General features: G+C 43.7%; 1 protein-coding gene across 1 annotated transcript in view; it reads right to left on the bottom strand.

Moving 5' to 3' along the window:
• ATP8A2 (ATPase phospholipid transporting 8A2) overlaps positions 1-22,528 on the bottom strand; it is a 464,367-nt gene that overhangs the window by 29,220 nt on the left and 412,619 nt on the right. The window contains exon 34 of the mRNA XM_063127035.1: positions 10,084-10,172. Coding sequence (XP_062983105.1) covers positions 10,084-10,172 — 89 coding nt within the window. The remainder of the gene's footprint in view (positions 1-10,083; positions 10,173-22,528) is intronic.

The following is a 22,528-nucleotide window of genomic DNA, read 5'->3' as shown; positions in this document are numbered from 1 at the left end:
ATTGAATTCCACTTCAATTTGTGTGTGTGTGTTAGGTATGAAATTTGTTAATGCAGGAGAAAAGATACTATCATCCCCTTTGGACAAAATTTTACTGATTAAATTTCTGTGACGTATCTTTCAAGGTGCTGGCTTTTATTTATCATTAGTATTGCCTCTGATATTTTAATTGTACATCAAAATGACCACCATCTAAAATTTGATCACTACCTGAATTCTAGATATTTTAGAAAAAAGGAATAATAGTAGTATTGTGTACTTGCTACCAATACCATTTAATTTTTTTTTTAAAAGGAGAGATTGGCATACTTTTTAGGTGCCGGACCCATAATTTGGTTGTAAGCAGGGTTGACCCCATTGTCATGCCCCACTGAAGGAATCCTCTTCAGAGGAAGCTTTAGAGCTCCCAGAAACTAAGGGACTCCAGAGCAATCACTGTCATCAAACCAGGAAGAGCCTTGGGGAAGAGGGTAGCAGGTCTGTCTCTGTCAGCCCGACGGGACTCTGACTCTGAAGCAAAGGCTGAGCATCCTCTTGGTCCCCAGGAACATTGCTGCCTAAAGCGACAGGCCAGTAGGGCTCCCATGAGAAGGAGTGCTCGCTTGCAAGAAAGGATTCCTCAGGAGAAAACAACTGCTCATGAGCAGCATTCTGACCAGAGAGCTCTAACGTACTACAGCTAAGCCCTGGGTGGGGCTCAGCAGGCTTTGGTGTTAAAAGCCTTTCGTGTCTGCCTAGCCAGTGTTGGAAACAACACTTTTCTTCCAGTTCCTGTACTTTGCTTCCTGCACCTTGTCCGGTGATTGATGCTTCATGCTACAAACCTTTGGACTCCTTCTTGACTCTGCTTCTGGACTGTGTAATGTATCTGACTGTCTGGCTGTGTGTTGATAGCATTCTTCTTGCTATCTTGACTACTCCTGCCTAGCCTGAACTCCACTGGACTGAAACCTGTGTGCTTGAATGTTTGTTGCCTTCACTGCCTTGCTTCTGGGTTAGCCCTGCACTCAGAGTCTGCTGGAGTCAATGCAAGAAAGCCATGGCCATCAACCACAGATCAGAATGGAAGCAGTGGGCGGTCACTAGGCTGGTTCATATAGGCATGTTCATCACTTGATGACTATAACATGAAGTTATGACTAATATTTACTCATTTATTACATTATTATAGGGCCCAATAGCTGATGCTCTCTGTGCAGTTCATAACAGTTAAACCATAAAATACGATGTAAGATACACTAAAAAAGTTTAAAACCACAGTATAAAATAGAAGTAAAAGCCAAAATAAAACCTAGCAGCAACACAAAGATTTAAAATACAGTAACAGATTTAAATCAGAAACTGAAATAAAATGTCTGTGAGGTTTTCACTTGGTGCTTGTATGTGTGAAGGAGCTACAACAGATTGAACATTGCCGCCTACATTTTGTATGTTTGAAGGCACACTGCTTTTCAGTGAGTCCATTCACACATTCAGCTGCTAGTAGCCAAGTGTATAGTAATCGAATGAAAAGAAATCAAGTATTGAACATGCATGTGTGAACCAGGCCACTGCTTTAAAAACAAACACACCTACTTGTAAAGAGCCCATCCTACTCTCCCTTAAATCAGTGAGAACAGTGACGGAAATGCCCAAGGATTATATATATGGTGTCTGTTTTGCTGTTGCATTTCTGGCATGGTGAAATCTCAGTTGAATGTGCTGCTGGATCCTATGAGCTTCCACATTACCACAATGGGTGCACAGGTCTGTGCTTTCAGATATATATGTTTTTATTCTCATTTGGCAACTGGGAAATTGCTCATTCTCTTGAAAATACAAATAGGATTGTGAGACTTGATGGAGAAGACAGATACCATTTTGCAAAAGAATGGGAATAGCAGCAGAGCCATTCCCAAAATGAATTCTTTGAAGAATGTGAAATTACCTAGAACTGCAAAAAAATTAATTAGATTCAAGTTACTGAAACTTCTTAGGCTAATTATTAAACTCCGCTTCCTTTTTAAGAGCTGAAACTCTAGAAAGTTTATTTTTCCTAGTAGATGAAACCCGCTTTAAGCTTTGGGCTATTAACTCTTAATAATCTTTCCTACTGACTTTGCATTCACATTCCTCTTAATTTGACTAAATACATTAAAAACATTGACCTTGAACTCTTCTCCTATTTTTTTTTTAAAAGACAATCTTTAATAGACTGGAGTCAAACATTTGGAAGTTTAAAAATTCTGTGTGGCTTTACCCTATGCATCTTTACTCAGAAGTAAGACCGATGAATCCATTGAGACTTTGAAGTAAGTGTGCATAACAATACAGACTTAGAGGGTTAAGTTTTAGTTTACACTTCATCTCTCCCTTCCTTTACCTATTTCCTTTGCACATTTACAATCCATCTTCAAGTTATAATAGCCAAAATTCCAGATGAGCTCCCAGTTCCATTACAGGGTCAGCCCTATCATTGGGCAGGGTGAGATGGCTCACATCCATTTGGCAGAATTTGGGGGTATCATTAAGAGGCAGCAAACGATCTATTATCTCATTTATTATTTTTTATTATTATAACAAAGAGCACCATTTGGATTTTCTGTCAAAGGGAACCAAGCATCTTGGGCTCTCTCTGTCCCATTGTCTGATTTAGAATTATTAAAGAATTCTTAGGCATCCAAATTGACAAATGCTATCACATCAATGTGAGTCAATGTCATTGCTATTTACCTGAACTATGAGTTGTTCACCATATACGGGGTGTCCCTTTGACTGCTAGGCAAAATGACATCACACTGGTGATGATTTAGGAATAAGGAGGCTAGCTTACACCAAGTCAGATCATTGGTCCATCTAGCTCAACATTGTCTTCACCGACCTTCCCCCAACTTGATGTTTTGGACTACAACTCCCATCAGCCACACCCAGCATGGCCAATGGTTGGAGATGATGGAGGTCATAGTCCAAAATATCTGTAGTGCCACCCAGTTGGGGAAGGGTAGTGTATACTAACTGGTGGTGGGCTCTTTCCCAGCTACAAATGGAGAAGCCAGTGATTGAACCTGGGACCTTCTGCATTGAAAGCAGGTGCTCTACCACTGAATGATGGTCCTTCCCCATCTCCGTCTTTAATTCAAAATCTAGACCTTTACATTTTAGATCTGCTCAAAGTGTGACCTGCCAAGTTGAATGCAGCCCATTAGCCATCTATGGCAGCCCACCAGGTTCTTAGCTTCCTCATTTTGCTCCCTGTCTTGGCCTGCAAATAAAGGACAGGTTGTTTACCTGGAGCTGTGCTTCTCCGAGGGGTCATCTGTTAACTCACACAGATGGGTTACGCACCTGTGCAGGATAATCATTTGGAACATTCTAGTGCCCCGCCCACCTGCCTCTTAGCTCCTTTCATCGGCTGCAGCAACTAGCAGCATTTGGAACTTTTTTCGCCTTGTGTCTAAAATGTTCTTCTGCCCCCTCCTAGGATGTTGAATAGAGTTCTTTTTCTTCGTTCCTTTTCTTACTGCCCTATCTTCTCTGAGTTTTTCTTTCTTTTCTTCCCGCCTCTTTGGGGTGCATGGCCTCCAAGGCCTTCTTCAAAAAGCGCTTCTGCTATGGCAGGAAGGTACCAGTGGCCGACATACACTCCAATTGCTTTCTTGAATCAGGGGCCGATCCGTCTCTTGTTTTTCAGTCACCCATATGTATGGGTGACAGAGACCATGAAGAAGGACAGTTTGCTTACCTGGAGCTGTGGTTTTTTGAGTAGTCATCTGTGAACTCACACAACCCAGCCTCCACCCTGCTTCGATGCCTTGCCTTTTTATTCTTCTCCTGTGGTGGACCTGGAACTGAGGAGTCATGCCTGGAGCGTGTGCAGAGGAGGTGGCTCCTCGCTAAAACTCTGTTTAGCTCTAACATGTTCCGAATGACTGTTCTGGGTAGGCACATAACCATATGTGTGAGACACAGAGACCACCAAGAAGAACAGGAGGTTTGTCAAGTATTTGGCAGGCCACAACAAATGGCTGGCTGGCTGGCTGTGTTGGGCTCAGAGGGTCACAAGTTGTGCAGGACCATTACAACACCTGAGATTTTATAATACAGCTTTCAAAGTATGGTTCATAAGGCAATGCATTCAGATAGGCTTGCTCTAAGCACAAAGTATTATAATAGAAAAGGAGAGGAAGTCATCTTACATCAAGCAACTTGTAGGCCAAAACCTCTGGAGGGCCCAAAGTTGCCCACCCATTTTACATAGTATGGCATGGTCATATCTGTAAACAAAGTACACTGATCTCAATAACATGTCTTCTTCCTTTTTTATATTTCAAAACACTGCCTAACTATTATGGTTGTTTCCTGGCTGCCTATCTATGAATGCAAGGATCCAAAGATCAAGAGCACTGTCAGTTTACTAGATAAGATCTTATTTTCGAAACATTCAAGAGACGGAAATGTTGTTTCATCTCATGTCTATAATGACACAAGGGGCAAAGGAGTATTTAACAACAGAAAAAGCCTGAGCTCACTTTTCTACTAGAGTCCTTGCAAAACTCCTTCTGACATTAATGGAAACAGAAAACGAGGCATACCAATTGAATCCTGTCCATCCATAAATTGACAAGATGTGTGCTTATTTCTCATTATCTGCAGTCCAAGTAATGTACTCAAATGCATCAATTAGAGCAGCCAACATTTTCAGCCTAATGAGTCAAACTCTTTGCAACTTGACTGCCTGGAATTGGAGATCACTCCCAGGCCCTCTAGAGATGACATCATCCAGCTGTGCTAGGGAGAACCTGACTGGAGTTGGATGTTGCTAGCTGGCCATTCCTGGCTTAGTGAAAGTTGCTAGTTGGCCATTCCTGGCTTAGTGAAAGTTGCTAGTTGGCCATTCCTGGCTTAGTGGAAATTGCTAGCTGGCCATTCCTGGCTTAGTGGAAATTGCTAGCTGGCCATTCCTGGCTTAGTGGAAATTGCTAGCTGGCCATTCCTGGCTTAGTGGAAATTGCTAGTTGGCCATTCCTGGCTTAGTGGAAATTGCTAGTTGGCCATTCCTGGCTTAGGGGAAATTGCTAGTTGGCCATTCCTGGCTTAGGGGAAATTGCTAGTTGGCCATTCCTGGCTTAGGGGAAATTGCTAGTTGGCCATTCCTGGCTTAGGGGAAATTGCTAGTTGGCCATTCCTGGCTTAGTGGAAATTGCTAGTTGGCCATTCCTGGCTTAGTGGAAATTGCTAGCTGGCCATTCCTGGCTTAGTGGAAGTTGCTAGCTGGCCATTCCTGGCTTAGTGGAAGTTGCTAGTTGGCCATTCCTGGCTTAGTGGAAGTTGCTAGTTGGCCATTCCTGGCTTAGGGGAAATTGCTAGTTGGCCATTCCTGGCTTAGGGGAAATTGCTAGTTGGCCATTCCTGGCTTAGGGGAAATTGCTAGTTGGCCATTCCTGGCTTAGTGGAAATTGCTAGCTGGCCATTCCTGGCTTAGTGGAAGTTGCTAGCTGGCCATTCCTGGCTTAGTGGAAGTTGCTAGCTGGCCATTCCTGGCTTAGTGGAAGTTGCTAGTTGGCCATTCCTGGCTTAGTGGAAATTGCTAGTTGGCCATTCCTGGCTTAGTGGAAGTTGCTAGCTGGCCATTCCTGGCTTAGTGGAAGTTGCTAGTTGGCCATTCCTGGCTTAGTGAAAGTTGCTAGTTGGCCATTCCTGGCTTAGTGGAAATTGCTAGCTGGCCATTCCTGGCTTAGTGGAAATTGCTAGCTGGCCATTCCTGGCTTAGTGGAAATTGCTAGCTGGCCATTCCTGGCTTAGTGGAAGTTGCTAGTTGGCCATTCCTGGCTTAGTGGAAATTGCTAGTTGGCCATTCCTGGCTTAGTGGAAATTGCTAGTTGGCCATTCCTGGCTTAGGGGAAATTGCTAGTTGGCCATTCCTGGCTTAGGGGAAATTGCTAGTTGGCCATTCCTGGCTTAGGGGAAATTGCTAGTTGGCCATTCCTGGCTTAGGGGAAATTGCTAGTTGGCCATTCCTGGCTTAGTGGAAATTGCTAGTTGGCCATTCCTGGCTTAGTGGAAATTGCTAGCTGGCCATTCCTGGCTTAGTGGAAGTTGCTAGCTGGCCATTCCTGGCTTAGTGGAAGTTGCTAGTTGGCCATTCCTGGCTTAGTGGAAGTTGCTAGTTGGCCATTCCTGGCTTAGGGGAAATTGCTAGTTGGCCATTCCTGGCTTAGGGGAAATTGCTAGTTGGCCATTCCTGGCTTAGGGGAAATTGCTAGTTGGCCATTCCTGGCTTAGTGGAAATTGCTAGTTGGCCATTCCTGGCTTAGTGGAAATTGCTAGCTGGCCATTCCTGGCTTAGTGGAAGTTGCTAGCTGGCCATTCCTGGCTTAGTGGAAGTTGCTAGCTGGCCATTCCTGGCTTAGTGGAAGTTGCTAGTTGGCCATTCCTGGCTTAGTGGAAATTGCTAGTTGGCCATTCCTGGCTTAGTGGAAGTTGCTAGCTGGCCATTCCTGGCTTAGTGGAAGTTGCTAGTTGGCCATTCCTGGCTTAGTGGAAGTTGCTAGCTGGCCATTCCTGGCTTAGTGGAAGTTGCTAGTTGGCCATTCCTGGCTTAGTGGAAATTGCTAGTTGGCCATTCCTGGCTTAGTGGAGGTTGCTAGTTGGCCGTTCCTGGCTTAGTGGAAGTTGCTAGCTGGCCATTCCTGGCTTAGTGGAAGTTGCTAGTTGGCCATTCCTGGCTTAGTGGAGGTTGCTAGTTGGCCGTTCCTGGCTTAGTGGAAGTTGCTAGCTGGCCATTCCTGGCTTAGTGGAAATTGCTAGCTGGCCATTCCTGGCTTAGTGGAAGTTGCTAGCTGGCCATTCCTGGCTTAGTGGAAGTTGCTAGTTGGCCATTCCTGGCTTAGTGGAAGCTATGTAGAAATAGTAGAAAGACAGCATTTCCTGGTGCTGTACAAATATAAGAATAGAGAAACTACTGGGATTTCCATTTTAAGTGACTGGGTTCACACACCATGGTATCCTAGAGTATGGGTTATGGGTTGCTGTTGAATAGTGGCTCATTGTGTTGTGTGAACCCAGCTGCACTAACAAACACATGTTTAACAAACTATGGTTTGTCTGTAAGTCTGGTACACACAACAACCCACAATTCAATGACAACCCATACTCTGGACTACCATGTTGTGTGAATAACCTCAGTGGCTCACTGAATAAATGCATACTGCCAAATAATTTAATAGACTACCTTTTCCCTGCATCATAATATCACTCCTTATGTGACTGTATGTCATGAACATAGATGGAGCTGCATGCTGTGGTGGCAGAGCAACCCATCACATGGCCATTAAGGGAGCAGCAAACCCAATGCATTATGTGCAGATGCATAAGGCTGTTGCATTGGCTGGTAGGAAACCTTTGCCTGTACCCAAAAAAGGTGTCACGCACAGAGTAAATTGGGTCCCTCCTCCTCCTCCTCCTCTTTTTCTTTGTACAGCCATGGTAGCCAACAGCTTCATGTGTAGACAGACGCAGACTCAAGGGGGTGTATTCACGGCACTGGAGCCACCCTATTTCTAGTGGAAGGTGACCGATCGCAGGTCGCCTCCCACCAGGCACAGCCCGGCCATGCCTCTGCTGCGACTCCAGAGAAAAAAGTTCTTGACTCACTCTGGAGAAAAAAGTCAGAATAAGTCTGCAACTTTTTTTCTCCACAGCTTCGGCAGAAAGCCCCAGGGTGGGTGCACGATTGCAGTGTTATCGTATAATCGATGCTGCATCACTGTGCACCCACCCCAGGGCTTTCCAAGTGTTAGTCAGCCCCCAGGTGATAAGGGGAAAAATGGTATGTGATCACAGTTCTAAGGAAGTAAATAAATCATCTGATCCCAATCAGAGATAGCACTCTTCAAATACTTGAAAGGTTGTCACACAGAGGAGGGCCAGGATCTCTTCTCGATCCTCCCAGAGTGCAGGACACAGAATAATGGGCTCAAGCTACAGGAAGCCAGATTCCGGAAGGATATCAGGAAAAACCTCCTGACTGTTAGAGCAGTATGACAATGGAACCAATTACCTAGGGAGGTCATGGGCTTTCCCACACTAGAGGCATTCAAGAGGCAGCTGGACAGCCATCTGTCGGGGATGCTTTTAGGTGAATTCCTGCACTGAGCTTGATGGCCTTATAGGCCCCTTCCAACTCTACTATTCTATGATTATATGTGAATTCTTTCACTCCCTTCAGGTGGAAAAATGAGAAAGAAAGAAGAGCAGTGTGGCACAGGTTTTGGGATGACGCTTTTCTTCATTGGCCACACCCTCTCTGCAAAGTCTTGAACCTGAGTGATTTTTGGATTGTCACGGACCACCGGGAAGGTAATTTTGTCCTAATGCTGCACAGTGCTGCATGAAGAGAGAAGACATATGCCTCCAAGTCCTGGTGAGCTAGGATCAATCAGACTGAATGCCATTCTTAAAGGCCAAGAATTTCAGCTGGTCTTGGTAACAACCTCTTATCTGGGTCACATTTGACTCCTCCGCTGAGTCCTCTGGCACAGGATTCAGTAGACTGGCTGGTCAAACGGCAGGGTCATTCCTTGTTGGGCCTTCAGGGCAGCCAGAAACCGTATCATGGCTATTCCTGTGCAAAAGACTGAGTGGGCAAAAAGACCTTGAATCTCAAGCTGTTCTGCCTGTGCCAACCTCCTGATGTGTATAGGGCTAATATAAATGGAAAACGTGGATGATCACACTATAAACCTTGCTTCCATTTCCCAATGGGTTAATTATTGCACAATTCTCTGGCAGGCATAAGAGCTGCACCGATCAATAAGAAGCAGATATATAGTATGCTGTTAGTGCTGTGCTCTGTTCCCTGTTCCCCAGTTCATTAGAAAACAACTTTTACTGGCCACTTCAGTGTGTATTATATTCAGGGAATGGGGAGCTGAATGTTAGTTTGCTCAGGCAATTAGAGTTCTATGGGATCCTCAAGTACCTGTTGGTTATTGTAAGAGAGGCAGAATCAAAAACCTCACAAATATTTTTAAAACCTGATTTCCTGCCAGGAGGGCTGAAACGCGAATTCTCCAAGGCTGGGAAAACCACATATTTTCCCACTGCACTCTAATGGCGGCAGCCTTGGGGAAATTGCATGTCTCTCCTCCGCCGCACCAATCGTAGCCTTAAAGGCCCTCTTAGAGCTCCATCACACTAGGGGTTAACACGCTCCCTACCTTCGCTTCTCCACCCGTGTTTTCCTTCCTCAAGTTACTTCCTCTTTAAAATTTTTTTTTAAAAAAACTCAGAATTGCTGCTCTCTCCTGCTATGGTCATGACAATTCCCCATGCACCAGCAAATGCTAAAAATTGCTTGCGAGGGGACATTGGCAGGGAACCCAATCAGTAAAGGATCCATTCATAAACATTATCTCGCCATGAGATGATAACGGTATGGGCTACAGTACTTTGCACTGGGGTTTTGTGACATGCAAACTACATGGGTAAACCCTTTTGTGCTCAGCCATTTCATTCCATCGTAACAGCTGGGCTATCCGTTGCTCAATCTATCAAGAAGCTCCTTGACATGTTCCTTCAAATAGAAGCAGGGAAAGCCATGGGGCTTAAAGACATTCTGTCTAGTTCAGATAAAACAGTAGCAAAGATACAAGTCCTCTAATGAAAACACACAAACACACACACAAAACTGGAAGCAAACAAAGCTTTCCATTTGGGATTTCATATGAATAATCCCCCCCCCCCCAAGCATTCATTATTATAATTAAGCACCATTCTAGATGGTCTGTGACTTTTATAGCTATATTAATAGCAGGGTTTTCTGCATCAGAGTTTTTACAGTGCTCTGAAAGCGGACTTGTGAGTTGGCTAGGAAAAGAAATGGCTACATTTTTGGTGAGAAGCTTCTAACAACCAGATAAAGGATCATTGTATTGCTTGTGATAACGAACAGCTTGAAGTGGTGCTTTAACTAATCTGCAGTGATTTATCATTGAGATTAATGTTGTTGGCTGTTTGACTAAAGCAGAGTGGTTTTTTTTTCATTTTAAAACAAATATTATTTTCTGCAAGAGGTATAATTAATGTTGCATTCTTCCAACTTACGCTCTCCATGCCACGTCCTTAACAAGGCACGCTGTGGGCACCAGCAATAAACCGAACCAGAAGTGTCCACTTCTCAACACCATTCCTGCCTGTAAAGATGCAGCAATAAATATGACGTTAATCATATTACAGTATGTAATAGTGGGGTCGGCTGAAATGAAAGGATAGGATGAAAACACTGCTAAAAAACAGAATATCAATACAGAAAAGCAACATGTTACATATGGAACCAGTGTTTTCATTTCAAAGAATACCCATGTTAATTTGTTATGGCTGCAAACCTCTGATCCTTGGGAGAGTGGCCCAGGCATAGGGTGGCCGTATGTCCTAGGGTGACCATATGAAAAGGAGGACAGGGCTCCTGTATCTTTAACAGTTGCATAGAAAAGGGAATTTCAGCAGGTGTCATTTGTATATATGGAGAACCTGGTGAAATTCCCTCTTCATCGCAACAGTTAAAGCTGTAGGAGCTATACTAGAGTGACCAGATTTAAAAGAGGGCAGGGCACCTGCAGCTTTAACTGCTGTGATGAAGAGGGAATTTCACCAGGTTCCCCATATATACGAATGACACCTGCTGAAATTCCCTTTTCAATACAACTGTTAAAGATACAGGAGCCCTGTCCTCCTTTTCACATGGTCACCCTAATTAAACGGGATCTATTTTGTGATGGAAAAATGAGCGGGAGGAGCGGGAGGAGGATGTCGTTGGCTAAAAAAAGCCATCTGTGAGTGGGCAGTAGCGAGGGTGTGATAAAACGCTCATTTGATGAACCTCTTTGAGGGGCTGCCCAGTCCAAGTCCAGTTTAAAGATAAAGGACCACCAGAAGCAAAAGCTGGGCCTTGATGTTGCCCATCAATAGCAGACGAAGCAAGGCACACAGGTTGCACTAGGTTGGGATGTACTGTATTTCTATTTAAATTATAATAATCATTTCTAATTTTGCTTCTATGCATATAAATCAGCATATGAAAATTTTATGCAAATAGGTGTCCGCTTTTGCCCACTTTGGGGGTGATGCGTAAGTGGCCACCTTAGGGCAGGGGCCGTGGGAGATTCCACATCTTCCCCTCCTAGGAGGGGAGTCCAATAGCTTAAGCCTCCTTTGCGAAGCTGCAGAAAGGTCAGAAGTCAGTGTTTCCCCAATGTCAGAATTCTGATGTCTGAGAGTGCGGAAAGGAGATGCTTTGGGAGAGACTGTGGTTCGACGGGACCCATGCCCCTTCCATGCCCATGGAATGGGGGAGAACTATGCCAGCCCTGGAACTGGCACAGTTCATTTCCCTCCATTATTCTCACCAGCCTAAAAGCCCTTAGTGCAAAGAAGCTAAGAAAGGCCTCCTCTGATGACCTCAGAGTGTGGGCAGGTTTGTTGGAGAAAAGGTGGTCCTTCAAGTCATTTGGGCTCAAATCATTTAAGGCTTTAAAGGTTAAAATCCATTAGGACACACACAAAAACAGTCCCAGCAGGCTGGCTAGGGCATGCTGGGAGCTTTAGGACTTCTTTCTGTCTAAATAGACATAAGACAGAACCCTTTCTCTTTAAAGGTTTTAAACTTTAAAGCGAGGCTTTGAATAAGGCCATTTCTCCATCTTTTGATCTCCCCGATGCCACCAATAGGATTGCTTTGTCAACATATCTCCTATCCTCCATCTCAACAGCACTTCAGAACAATTTATGGTAATTACAAAACAGAAGAACGGCTGATCACAGGAATGTCTTTGGGTGTTCGTAGAGCTACCAACCAAAAAGCTGAAGTCGATCTATTCCATCTTTTCCTCCTTAACAGGCTTTTTTTTTCTGGTAAGAAAAAAGATGGAAAAGGTGGTGGGAAGGCATAGGAGGAAGGGAGATTTGCAGATGGAAGGTTCTGTGTTTGAGGGAGGGCGAGTGCAGGATGTAAGCCTCATCTGAAAACCACTCCAGGACAAGTGCTGCCGTCATAGTCCAACAATGCTTGTCGCCTTTATAAACATGAATGTCCCCATCATAACTGTGGTGAGTACCTAGGCATTTCTCAGGGACATTATGCGGTTAATGACACTGTAGAGTCAACACTTTGGTTTTAACACTTTATGACAGCCTTTTCCAGCCTGGTGACTTTCAGATGTGTTGGACTACAACTCCCATCATGCTGCAACCAGCATCCAACACATCTGGGCTGTCTCTATACAACACTGCTTTGCCTCCTGTTTCTCCCCAAACACAACAGCATCGCTGCTGTGAAGCGGAATCAAAAGAGTTACATGGCAGGAGTGAGCACGGGCTATCTAGCCTGAAAAGAATCGCAGTATCATTGTCAAATGGCACGAATAGGGAGCAAATGCTGAGGGACTGGGAAAACCACGAACACTTTTTTTATGGCAACGCTGCGCAACTTTGAAAGCCTGTTCATTTAATTTCTGTCTAACGTATCTCAACTGTCCTTACTTTTGTTCCCTGACTTTTATATCGCTATGGCAGCCTGCCCCCTGCCCTGTATTCCTCGTGCTGTGATCCGCCCCTAGATCCGCCCACTTTCTTAACCTGAACAGAAGCCACCACTGACAGACGAAGAAACAATGGCGGTGACATCAGAGCAATGGGAAAACTCGTGGTAAATCGACACATCGAAAAAGCGCACTTTCTCGGAGAATGACACGATGTGGCTGCTAGCTGGCAGCTGCATCATGTAAATAATGAAGCGCAACTATGCAGCCATGACGGGGGATATAGAGTGTACAGACAAGACCTTGGAAGGCATCAGATCCTGGAAAGCTGCTTCAGGAGGAAAATTGCACCTATGCAAGGCCACTGCAGTGGCTTGGTATTACTCCAGAAAGAAGCCCATCACAGACTTATCAACAGATACCTCTTTGTCCAGCAAACTTGAACGGCAATTTCTTTGCTCTCCCAGTGAAGAATGTTATGTTGAGTTAACTCTGCTAATCGAACGGACAGCTGTTGTGTCCGGATGGTGTGGTGGAGCACCGGCTGAATAAGTCAGGATAGATTTTAAATGCATCCCTGGGTTACTGTGACTGATGCGTCTTATGGTATGACAGATCTATTTGGATGTTTTGCCGGTGACTGCTTTTCAATTCAACTGTATTTAGCAACAAAGATGGCATAGCGGCACAAGTGCTAGACAGGTGCTTTTCAATGCATTTATGAGCTCTTTGATGCTAAATCCTTCATGCTGTTGCTGGAATGGCAGAGGACTGGTAAATCTTCCACAGCAACTGAAGATAAGACACAATGCATGCGAAGACATTTACGGATACTTTGGGGCCCACTGGAGTAAGAAGTAAACAAATTCTAAGCTTGGAATCAATTTTAACAGTGTGGTTCTTGCAGCATAAATTCAGTCCCAAACTATACACATGTTCTACAGGCCAGTCTGTGAAAATAGCTACTCCCAGGGCCAGCCCTACCATTAGGAAAAGTGAGGTGAATGCTATAGGTGGCTTTACCACCTGTTCTGCCCCCCCCCAAATAGCCTTCTGCCTCAGATGTGGCGGAGGGCTTATCGCACTGCCAGTATTGAAGAAATATTCAACTGTCAGTCTGATCAACCTTGGTACATGGACTGGGGAGAGGGACGCCATCTTGTCCTTCACCTCAGGCAGCAAAATGTCTTGGGCCCACCCTGGTTGACTGTTGAATAAACACAGGGAAACAGCATGGATGGGTGTGTTAGTTTTATCTCTAGAAAAATAACGAACAATTGATGGTTCACCCCATCAATCCCAACTGCACAGAACAGTTCCATATTTATAGAAGGGGGTGCTGGTTTTGTGAAAGCCTGGGCCATGGGCACTTACCCATATAAGAGTTTCAAGTTGCCACTATCTAATTTAAATGTTCTTATCACATGTGTCAAAGGTGAGTAATGTTTGCACTCCAGCGATGTCTAGACCCAGAAGATGTGCCACTGGAAGATGTGCTAACACATGTAGGTCGGAATATTTGAGAAGAGAGTTAAATCAAGACAGCGTCTTCATGTTTACAGAGGCAAGAGCTTTGCTTGTGGCCAGTGTCGTGTTTACATCTAGTCTCAGTGATGGACCGGTTTTTAGTGATTTATTTGTAGCGTATTTCAGCACAGAATTATTTGCTGGTTCGTTCATGACCCTGGCATATTTGCAATGTCAGATCTAAGTTTTAGAGGGCCCTTGAGGATGACACCATCAATGGGTCCCATCCCCCTTCTTGCCACCATTGCCACCAGTTCCTCTTTCTCATCATTGCTACCACTTGCTTACTTGACAGCAAGAGAGCCAGTGAGCAAGTAGGCAGTCACATCTGCCGCTCTTCCTTCTAGCCACCTCCACTGTTTGGGTCAGAGTGAGAGGCAGGTAAACACACAGCTTACAATGGTGAAGTGGAGGAGTAAATCCAGGGGCTCTTGTCAGTGGGTCCCTGCTAGGGTGTGGGTCCTTGGCAGGTGCCCAATCATACGTATCCTTGGCACAGGCCCTGGATGTATGCCCTGCAGGCTGCTGCACATCTAGGAACAATTGAATCTGCTTTATACTAACATATATCAATCTTTTTACTGGGCTAAAAAATCTAACCCATGTTTCCCCCCTCTTCCACCTGAAAAGCTAGAAATTCACATTTTATAATGGAAAAAGTGGTTATAGTGTACCAGCCCCTACAACCAGGGATTTGGGAGAGCGTCAAAAATCTTGAAAGGGTGCATTACTGAAAACACTTGTAACACAGCCAATTTTTTTTAACGTTGCAAAATAAAAATGACAGAATATGCATTAGAAAACGTTTCGTCAGTTCTTAACCAACAATGGGTTTTATAAGATCACTAAAGGCAAAAGCCAAAGTAGATTCATAGGACCAGGTTGTCCACACCAAGCTAGGTAGAAGATGAGAAATCCTGGGCAGAATCTACACATCACATTCAATGTGCTTCCTTGAGCTCCCCCCCCCCCCACTGCTCTCTTCCTACCGGTGTTTCTTCCCGTCTACCGTGATTTGTTCCATTTCCCTGGGTCACACATCTATCAAATCATGTCTTCCTACTGCAGCAACAGGGCATTCCAGAAAAGAGGGGTAATGTCCTCCTCACTGATGACGTCCTCGAAAGTGCCCAGATGTTTGTTTGGTTTTTAATTGGGACAAGTGGAAACACGGAAAGCTTGGGAGAAAAAATGGCTCCACTTCGTGCTGAAAGTGTACGGAGCACCCATTGGCTAAAAAGTTGAAGCAGAAACATAACCATATATGGTCAGCCTACAGAGGGCGGGGAGGAAACAGTGCAGCATTGATACCCACATTAACAGAAATATCGGGTTAACACCTTATGAGACGGGATAAAAGGGCCGCTTTCACAGCGGAAAGTAACATTGCACGGAGCATCATGGGGACGGATTTCAAGAAACGTCATGTGAATCACGAGGCTTCGATGCACACTGAGCATGCAGAACAGGCGAGAGGAGGCGCTTCCAGTACGACACGTAGATTCCCCCCAGGAATAGAGCATTGCTGGATCTCAAACAAAGATGTGTGTCATTCCTTAATAGGTTCCTCAAAGGCTTTTAGTTTCATTCTGTTGCCAACGGCCACATTGTCAAGACATCTGTTTTTACATATTAATGCACAGGAAAGAACAAGCTTGCTATAAAACCCACCCATGAGGAACATAAAGTAATATCTCAAGATTTTCTTTACTTCTATTTTATCCTTTGGTTTTGGCAATTACAAAGGAAGCCTTATAGGAGACAAAATCCAATAGGGATTCATTTTATTTCCCTTTCTAGCCCTTTCAGTTATCCCAAAGACCTCTTTCCTGCACAGGTGTGGATTATAGTTTCCATTTTAAAAGCCGAAGAGGAAGCATGGAGAATAACCCAACTTTAGGTTTCCCAACCAATGGGGATAAACTTACAGTTGGGCCATTTTTCTGGTGGTTCATTACAATAAGACATACAGAGTCCCTGAGAAGTCACAGCATGCCTGTGAAAATTTTGTACACTCTTGCTTGTGTGTCACAGGTTTGTAAAGTACATGATGAGCTGCAATTAATTTAAAACAAAACAAGATCAATTCGACAGAGGATTGCAACAGTGACCTGATCTGAAAACTGGAAAAAGATATAGGAATTGGTAAATAAAGATGGACCCAAAGACACCTTTTTGCATACCAAAAGTGTCTTCCCCTCATGAGAGCAATAGGTGAAAAAAGTAAAACTTGCAATGTGTGAGAAATGTAAAATTATTCCAAAGACCTTCTGCTTGCACAGGTGGAAACAAGATAACTATAGAATTTACCTCTAACAGCACTGAATGAAATGCTCTGGTAACCTTTCATCTGGATTAGTACAATGGGTTATATGTGGGACAGCTTTTGAAAATGGTCCAGAAACTTCAGCTTGTCCAAAATAGAGCACTGAGGTAGTTAATGGGTTGATCCATATGAAGATATTATGCCAGTGCTTTGTGATCTGCACTGGCTTCCAGTCTGTTTCCAGGCCCAATTCAAAGTGCTGGCATTAACCTTCAAAGCCCTTAATGGCTTAGGGACAGGTTCCCTGAAGGATCCTCTACTCTGATACATACCTGCCCCAACCCTAAAGTCTTTGTTGGAGGGCCTCCTACAGATGCCCCATCTAATGAGATGAGGCAGGTGGCTACTAAGAAAAAGGCCTTATCGGTGGTGGCACCCTGGTTGTGGAAAGCCCTCCCAAGATGTGTTGGCCTACAGTAATAAGCATCCCCCAGCCACCATGCTGGGATTTGCAGTCCGATGTATGTGGCGTGCACCAGGATTATGAAGGCTCGTATAAGGCATAGACAGTGTGCAAACTGGGGTTCCATGTGCACATTTTTGGTGGTTTCTAGCTTCAACAGATGCTACTGTGTTGACCAGTCATAGCAGTGCTTCAAGCATGGAGTTTCCCCTCACCAGGGCTCTGGATTTGCCCTGCATGGTTTGATTAGGTTAGGCAGTTCAGCGATGAGAAATACATCCTTCAAACAAGCTTAAATAGGTTATCCGGTGATAATCTCTAGGGCATTAAAAGCCCCATTTGGTTAATCTGATTTATTGGTAACAAACACCCAAGCTGAGGAGATATGGGGATTTCATGTTCCAAAATTTCTCAAATAGCAGCGAGTTTATGAACTTAATCAGTTATTCTGTTATGATTGATGTCACAGTGTGTCTACACACTACAAGATAATTTATTGCAGGAAATACAGTTTTTGACTCATTAGTGGCCTTGCCAAGCTGAGAAATTACGGCAGAAGCAAAATAATTCATTTTTAAAGTTATCCCAGGGGATTCTTAACAGGTTACAATCGTTCCTATAGGTTTAATCGTAAGCCCTGATACATATTCAAAAAAGTAACACATTATTGTTCTAAATGAAGTGATAGACAGAGAGAAATGTAACACAAATTAGGGAAACACCGGCTTGATGAAACAAACAGCAGGGCAAAGGTGCTTGTATTAAGCACTCTTTTGATGTGGGCTGCCACTCTGCCCATATAACTTATGACATGAAGGAAGCAGGCAATGATTTTTGCATTGGTGGCTGCTTCTCTTACACGGCGGCTTTTATAAGTAGCCAGGCTTGCATAGCAGCCGGTTTTATATAATCATTATGCCTTTATCATGTACGCTGCAGGGGAAAAAATAATTACATTTTACAGAACCCACCTTTGAATGAAAGGCTCACAGGGAGTAATTATATTGAACAGAAGCCAAGGATTCCCAATGAAGATATCTAGTACAGTAATACAAAATGCTATATCAATGCACCAATGGGCCAAATTAAGACTACAGAGTGAATAATAATACTGAAATGTTCTGCTATCTGTATGTTATACTAACGAGAGATCAGGGGAGGGGAATTGTACCAATCTTCCTCCTTCTAAGACGTTTTAGACCAAATGTTGAGGGAGAGAATGAGACGCTATAGCTCCAAATCCAGAGACTCCTTGAATATGCAGCTGTTCAGATGCTTACGTGGAGTTCCCACATGTGCTAGGATTCTGCCCCTCTCCACCCCACAATTCTTTGCATTTCTGAAAGAGTGCACCATGCTCCTGGTGGTTCCACATGGAGTTATGGCCCAATCAGAGTCTATCTGGAGAAGAGCCTTCAGTGTGGTGGCCCCCCCTTCGTATAGAATTCCCTGCCTTTGGAGGTCAGGCAGGCACCAACATTGTGCTTTTTCTGGCACCTCCTGGTTGTGCTTTTAAATTGTATTTTATATCATGTTTTTATACTGTTTGTTTTATACTTTGAATGGTTTTCATTTTTGTGAACTGCCCAGGGAGCTTCGGCTATTGCACAGTATAGAAATGCAATAAATAAATAAATAAATAAATCTCTATTTCAGGAAGCCTCCCTTGAGTGACTGGCCATGGTTTTACCCTAATTCTTTTTCTTTTAAAAACCTGATACTGTATTCACTTATGTCTAGGCCCAAGGGTGGGCAGCCTTGGGAGGTCTGGGGGCCATTTTGCCCCCCTTCCCTGGACCTTGCCCCCACCACATGGGCCACAGTCTGCAGGACAACCTGAGATATATGTGGAAAAATGCATTCATAGCTGCTAGAGAGCACCAAAAGAGACACGTTTAGCTTGTAAGTAATTTGATCCAGCTAGAGACCCCATTTTCCCCTCATTGTATTTATTTATGTCACCCCAAATTTGGCAGCAGTGGGGGGTGCATGTTGTTCACCCCAATCTAGACTGCAGTGATGGGAGGTTTGGCATCCCAATGGGGATGTGGAAGTACAAGCATCCATTTAAAAATAAAAAAACAGGCTTGTGAGAATGAACGTTTCATTGAAAAACTTGAGTTTATGCAATGTTTTGCTTCAGCTTTATGATCTACCCCAGAAATAATCAGAATATAATTGGTAGGAAACACTGCAACAAAGGATACCTGGCAGTCATAGCCACAACTATCAAATGTTCCTTGAGACCACATAAAAGGTGGAGAAAACATACAACCAACATTACGTTTGACAACAATGTGGAGGTATCATAGATATATCATTCTCTGGGCATCCCCCATGCATGCTTGTTAAGTGAAAACATCCTTAATGTCCCATAAGCTCAATGAAATTGAGCCTAAGCTTCATACCACAAATGAATCTGGCTGTATATGCATCACTGTTTGTTTGTTTGTTTATTTATTTATTACATTTCTATACCACCCAATAGCCGGAGCTCTCTGGGCGGTTCACAAAAATTAAAAACATTCAAAGTATAAAACAACAGTATAAAACCATAGTATAAAATACAATATAAAAGCTCAATCAGATAAAAACAGCAGCAATGCAATTATTGCTTTGCAGTATAATATACAAATGAGAGGTTCTCAGAGCATGGATAACTGTAGCTAGGCTATCTCTGTCCAGATAAAGGCGCAGCTGGTATATCAGCCTAAGCTGATAAAAGGTGCTCTTTGCCACTGAGTTCACCTGTGCCTCAAGTGACAGTTCTGGATCCAAGAGCACCCCCAAACTACGGACCCGATCCTTCAGGGGGAGTGCAACCTCGTCCAGGACAGGGCAAACATCACCTCGCCGGACAGATAAACCACCCGCTAACAGTACCTCCGTCTTGTCTGGATTGAGTCTCAGTTTGTTAGCCCTCATCCAGTCCCTTACCGTGCCCAGGCACTGGTTCAGAACAGTCACTGCCTCACCTGGGTTTGATGAAAAGGAAAGGTAGAGCTGGGTATCATTCACATATTGATGACACCTCAGTCCACATCTCCGGATAACCTCCCCCAGCGGCTTCATGTATATGTTAAACAGCATAGGGGATAGGATATGTACCATTCCATTCACGATTCCTCATTATTATTATTATTATTATTATTATTATTATTATTAAGAATAATTATTATTATTATTTGTTACCCGCCTCTCCCGCCGGATCGAGGCAGGGTACAACATGCTGCTTCCATTACAGTTTACAATTGTTCTTGGCTTCTGATTAGCCCCTCACAAATGTCACCTTGGGTTTTCATGGTATAACGGAAATGTCACTCACCATTCTCCTTCATATTCCCCTCCATATTATTCAGATTTACTAAAGGTGCAATCCTATGCATGTTTAACACACACACACACACACAAAACCTATAACTCCCAGCATTCACCAGCCAGCAAAGTGCCAGAGTTGTAGGATTTGTTTCTGTCTAAACATGCACAGGATTGCACCCTAACACACTTTTCAAATTGCAGCCTGGATACCCCATGATGTATTGTTTCCACAGTCAGATAGCTGCAGAAGCTCATTCTAAATTGTAAGCATCAACAACAACAAATGTCCACACCATACTGATCCATGTCATTACTTTGAACATAAACATATGTTTATATATAGACAGAAACTTTGTTTCTTGCTGTCTGTACACAATACTACATCTTGTGGCAACTCCCACCCCTTTCTCAATGATCCACTGAACTGAATATATTAGGTTGACCGGCTTCAGCACCTGACACCCAGCACAAAAGAGACCAGAAGGTCAACAGAACAGTCAATCAATTTGTTAACCAATTGGGAAGAACTAGCCTCCTATGGCCTTCTTCCTCCTAAGTCTTAAAACACTATTTCCTGAGTGCTGAATTGCAATGTGCAACCAAATAATTATGGTCTCCATCTCCTTTGTAGCATGACATTTATCTCAGGCTTGTCTGAAGGCATCCAACACAGGATGGAATCCAATACAACCATGTTTCAACAAGCTAGATTCTCTGAGCATGTCCAATATCAGACTCTGTTGTATATTGGGCTCTTTCAGACAACCTAAGTCAAGGCACAATCCTATGTGTGTTTAGACAGAAAAAAGTCCTACAACTCCTAGTGTTCCCCACCCAGCCATGCTGTCTGGGGAATGCTGGGAGTTGCCAGACTTTTTCCTGTCTGAACATGCATAGGATTGCACCCGTGGTAGTCTAGATTAGTTCAGTAACTGTTTAGTAAGAATCCTTCTGTCCATGAAAATCCCCTGAACCTTCAGCCAAGAAAGTTGCATTTCTGGATGTAGGAAGCAATTGTGACTCTAAGTAATGAATAATTTCAGGCCTTTGTTAAGGAGAAGGAAGAAATCTGATAGCTCTAAGCTTCAGTACACTTCATGGCATTGATTTATGTTTTCCTTCTAATTAACATTACCAGTGAAAACATTTGGTTTGGGCTATTTAAGGGAAGCTCTATTGTAGCCTGTGTTCAAGAACTCCTCAGTGGAGGTTCGGCAGACCCTGCCTGCATCTCTACAATGAATTACTTCCGCAAACACACAGGCCCAAAGCCTTTCTGAAGCCTTCCCCTTAATCCCCAACATCTGTTCTGTGTCCAATCCAGGCCAACTGTGGGAATCTGCTGTCAGCATTAGCACAGATGAGTAAACATACAAGCGCCTGTGTCAGACGGCCCTGTGATTTCAGCTGAGAACTCCGGACATAAAGCAAGTTTCTCATTTAAACGATTCACAATATAAAGGAAGCACCTGTTCAGAAAGTATCCAAAATAAATTTTCCAGGAGTCTTTAAAAAAGAAAAAGGGAAAAAGGAAGGGGGTAGTATGATTGGCAGCACTAGTTCAAGGTATGACAAGAGCATGAGTCAAAGCATTGTTACTAAGTGAGTTCAGTTAATACCACAAACAGGTTACTTTCCTTTTCTGTCCCATCAATACATCCATCTGTTGACAAGGGCTAGAGATGTACAAGTGTAAAACTAGGGTGACCATATTTTGGAAACCAAAAAGGAGGACAAAATGGCCATCCCAAGGGGGTGTCCCCACCAACATGCCCAGCCCCAAGGGGGCATGCCCACCCAAACATGGCCTTGGTCAGAAGTCTGACTTCACAACACACAATTAAGACAAATCTGTTGTACATAACATCTTAGTTTTAAAATCACTGGAATAAAGAACAAGTGAGATATTCAACGTATCTGAAATTAACTTCACTCATTCCTACTTTTGTAGCTTTTGCAGTACTTTGAAGCTTTTGCTATACTCTGTGTGACACAGTCTCCCCTTCCCTCAAATATCTTTTCTGAATGCAAATCCTTCACTGGATAACCATAGTCTCACTTTTCCTAACATTTAATACTCTTTCCCCATCATCTTTCTCATATCCATACTCACACATTCAGCATACCACTACTACTGAACAAATGAAGCAGTTGATAAGTACAGAAAAATCTAGTACAGCAAACAAGCATTCAGAAAGAGTAACATTAGCCATGGAACAAAATGGACTAAAGGCTAGCACCTCTTAGCTTGTTTCAAGTTCAACCAGACATTAAGAGTCAAAAACATCAAAAAACCCCAAAAGCTGCCTCATTGACAGCTGGTGGCTGCTGCTGCTGGTGGTGGCTGCTGCTGCAGATGGTGGTGGGGGCAGCTGGTGACTGGTGGTGGTGGCAGGGGCAGCTGGTGACTGGTGGTGGTGGTGGCGGCTAGTGGCTGCT

Source organism: Elgaria multicarinata, chromosome 5 (assembly GCF_023053635.1).
Source record: "Elgaria multicarinata webbii isolate HBS135686 ecotype San Diego chromosome 5, rElgMul1.1.pri, whole genome shotgun sequence".
Classification (NCBI taxonomy): Eukaryota; Metazoa; Chordata; class Lepidosauria; order Squamata; family Anguidae; genus Elgaria; species Elgaria multicarinata.
Note: the sequence above shows the minus strand (reverse complement) of the source record. Positions and strands in the feature narration are given on the sequence as shown.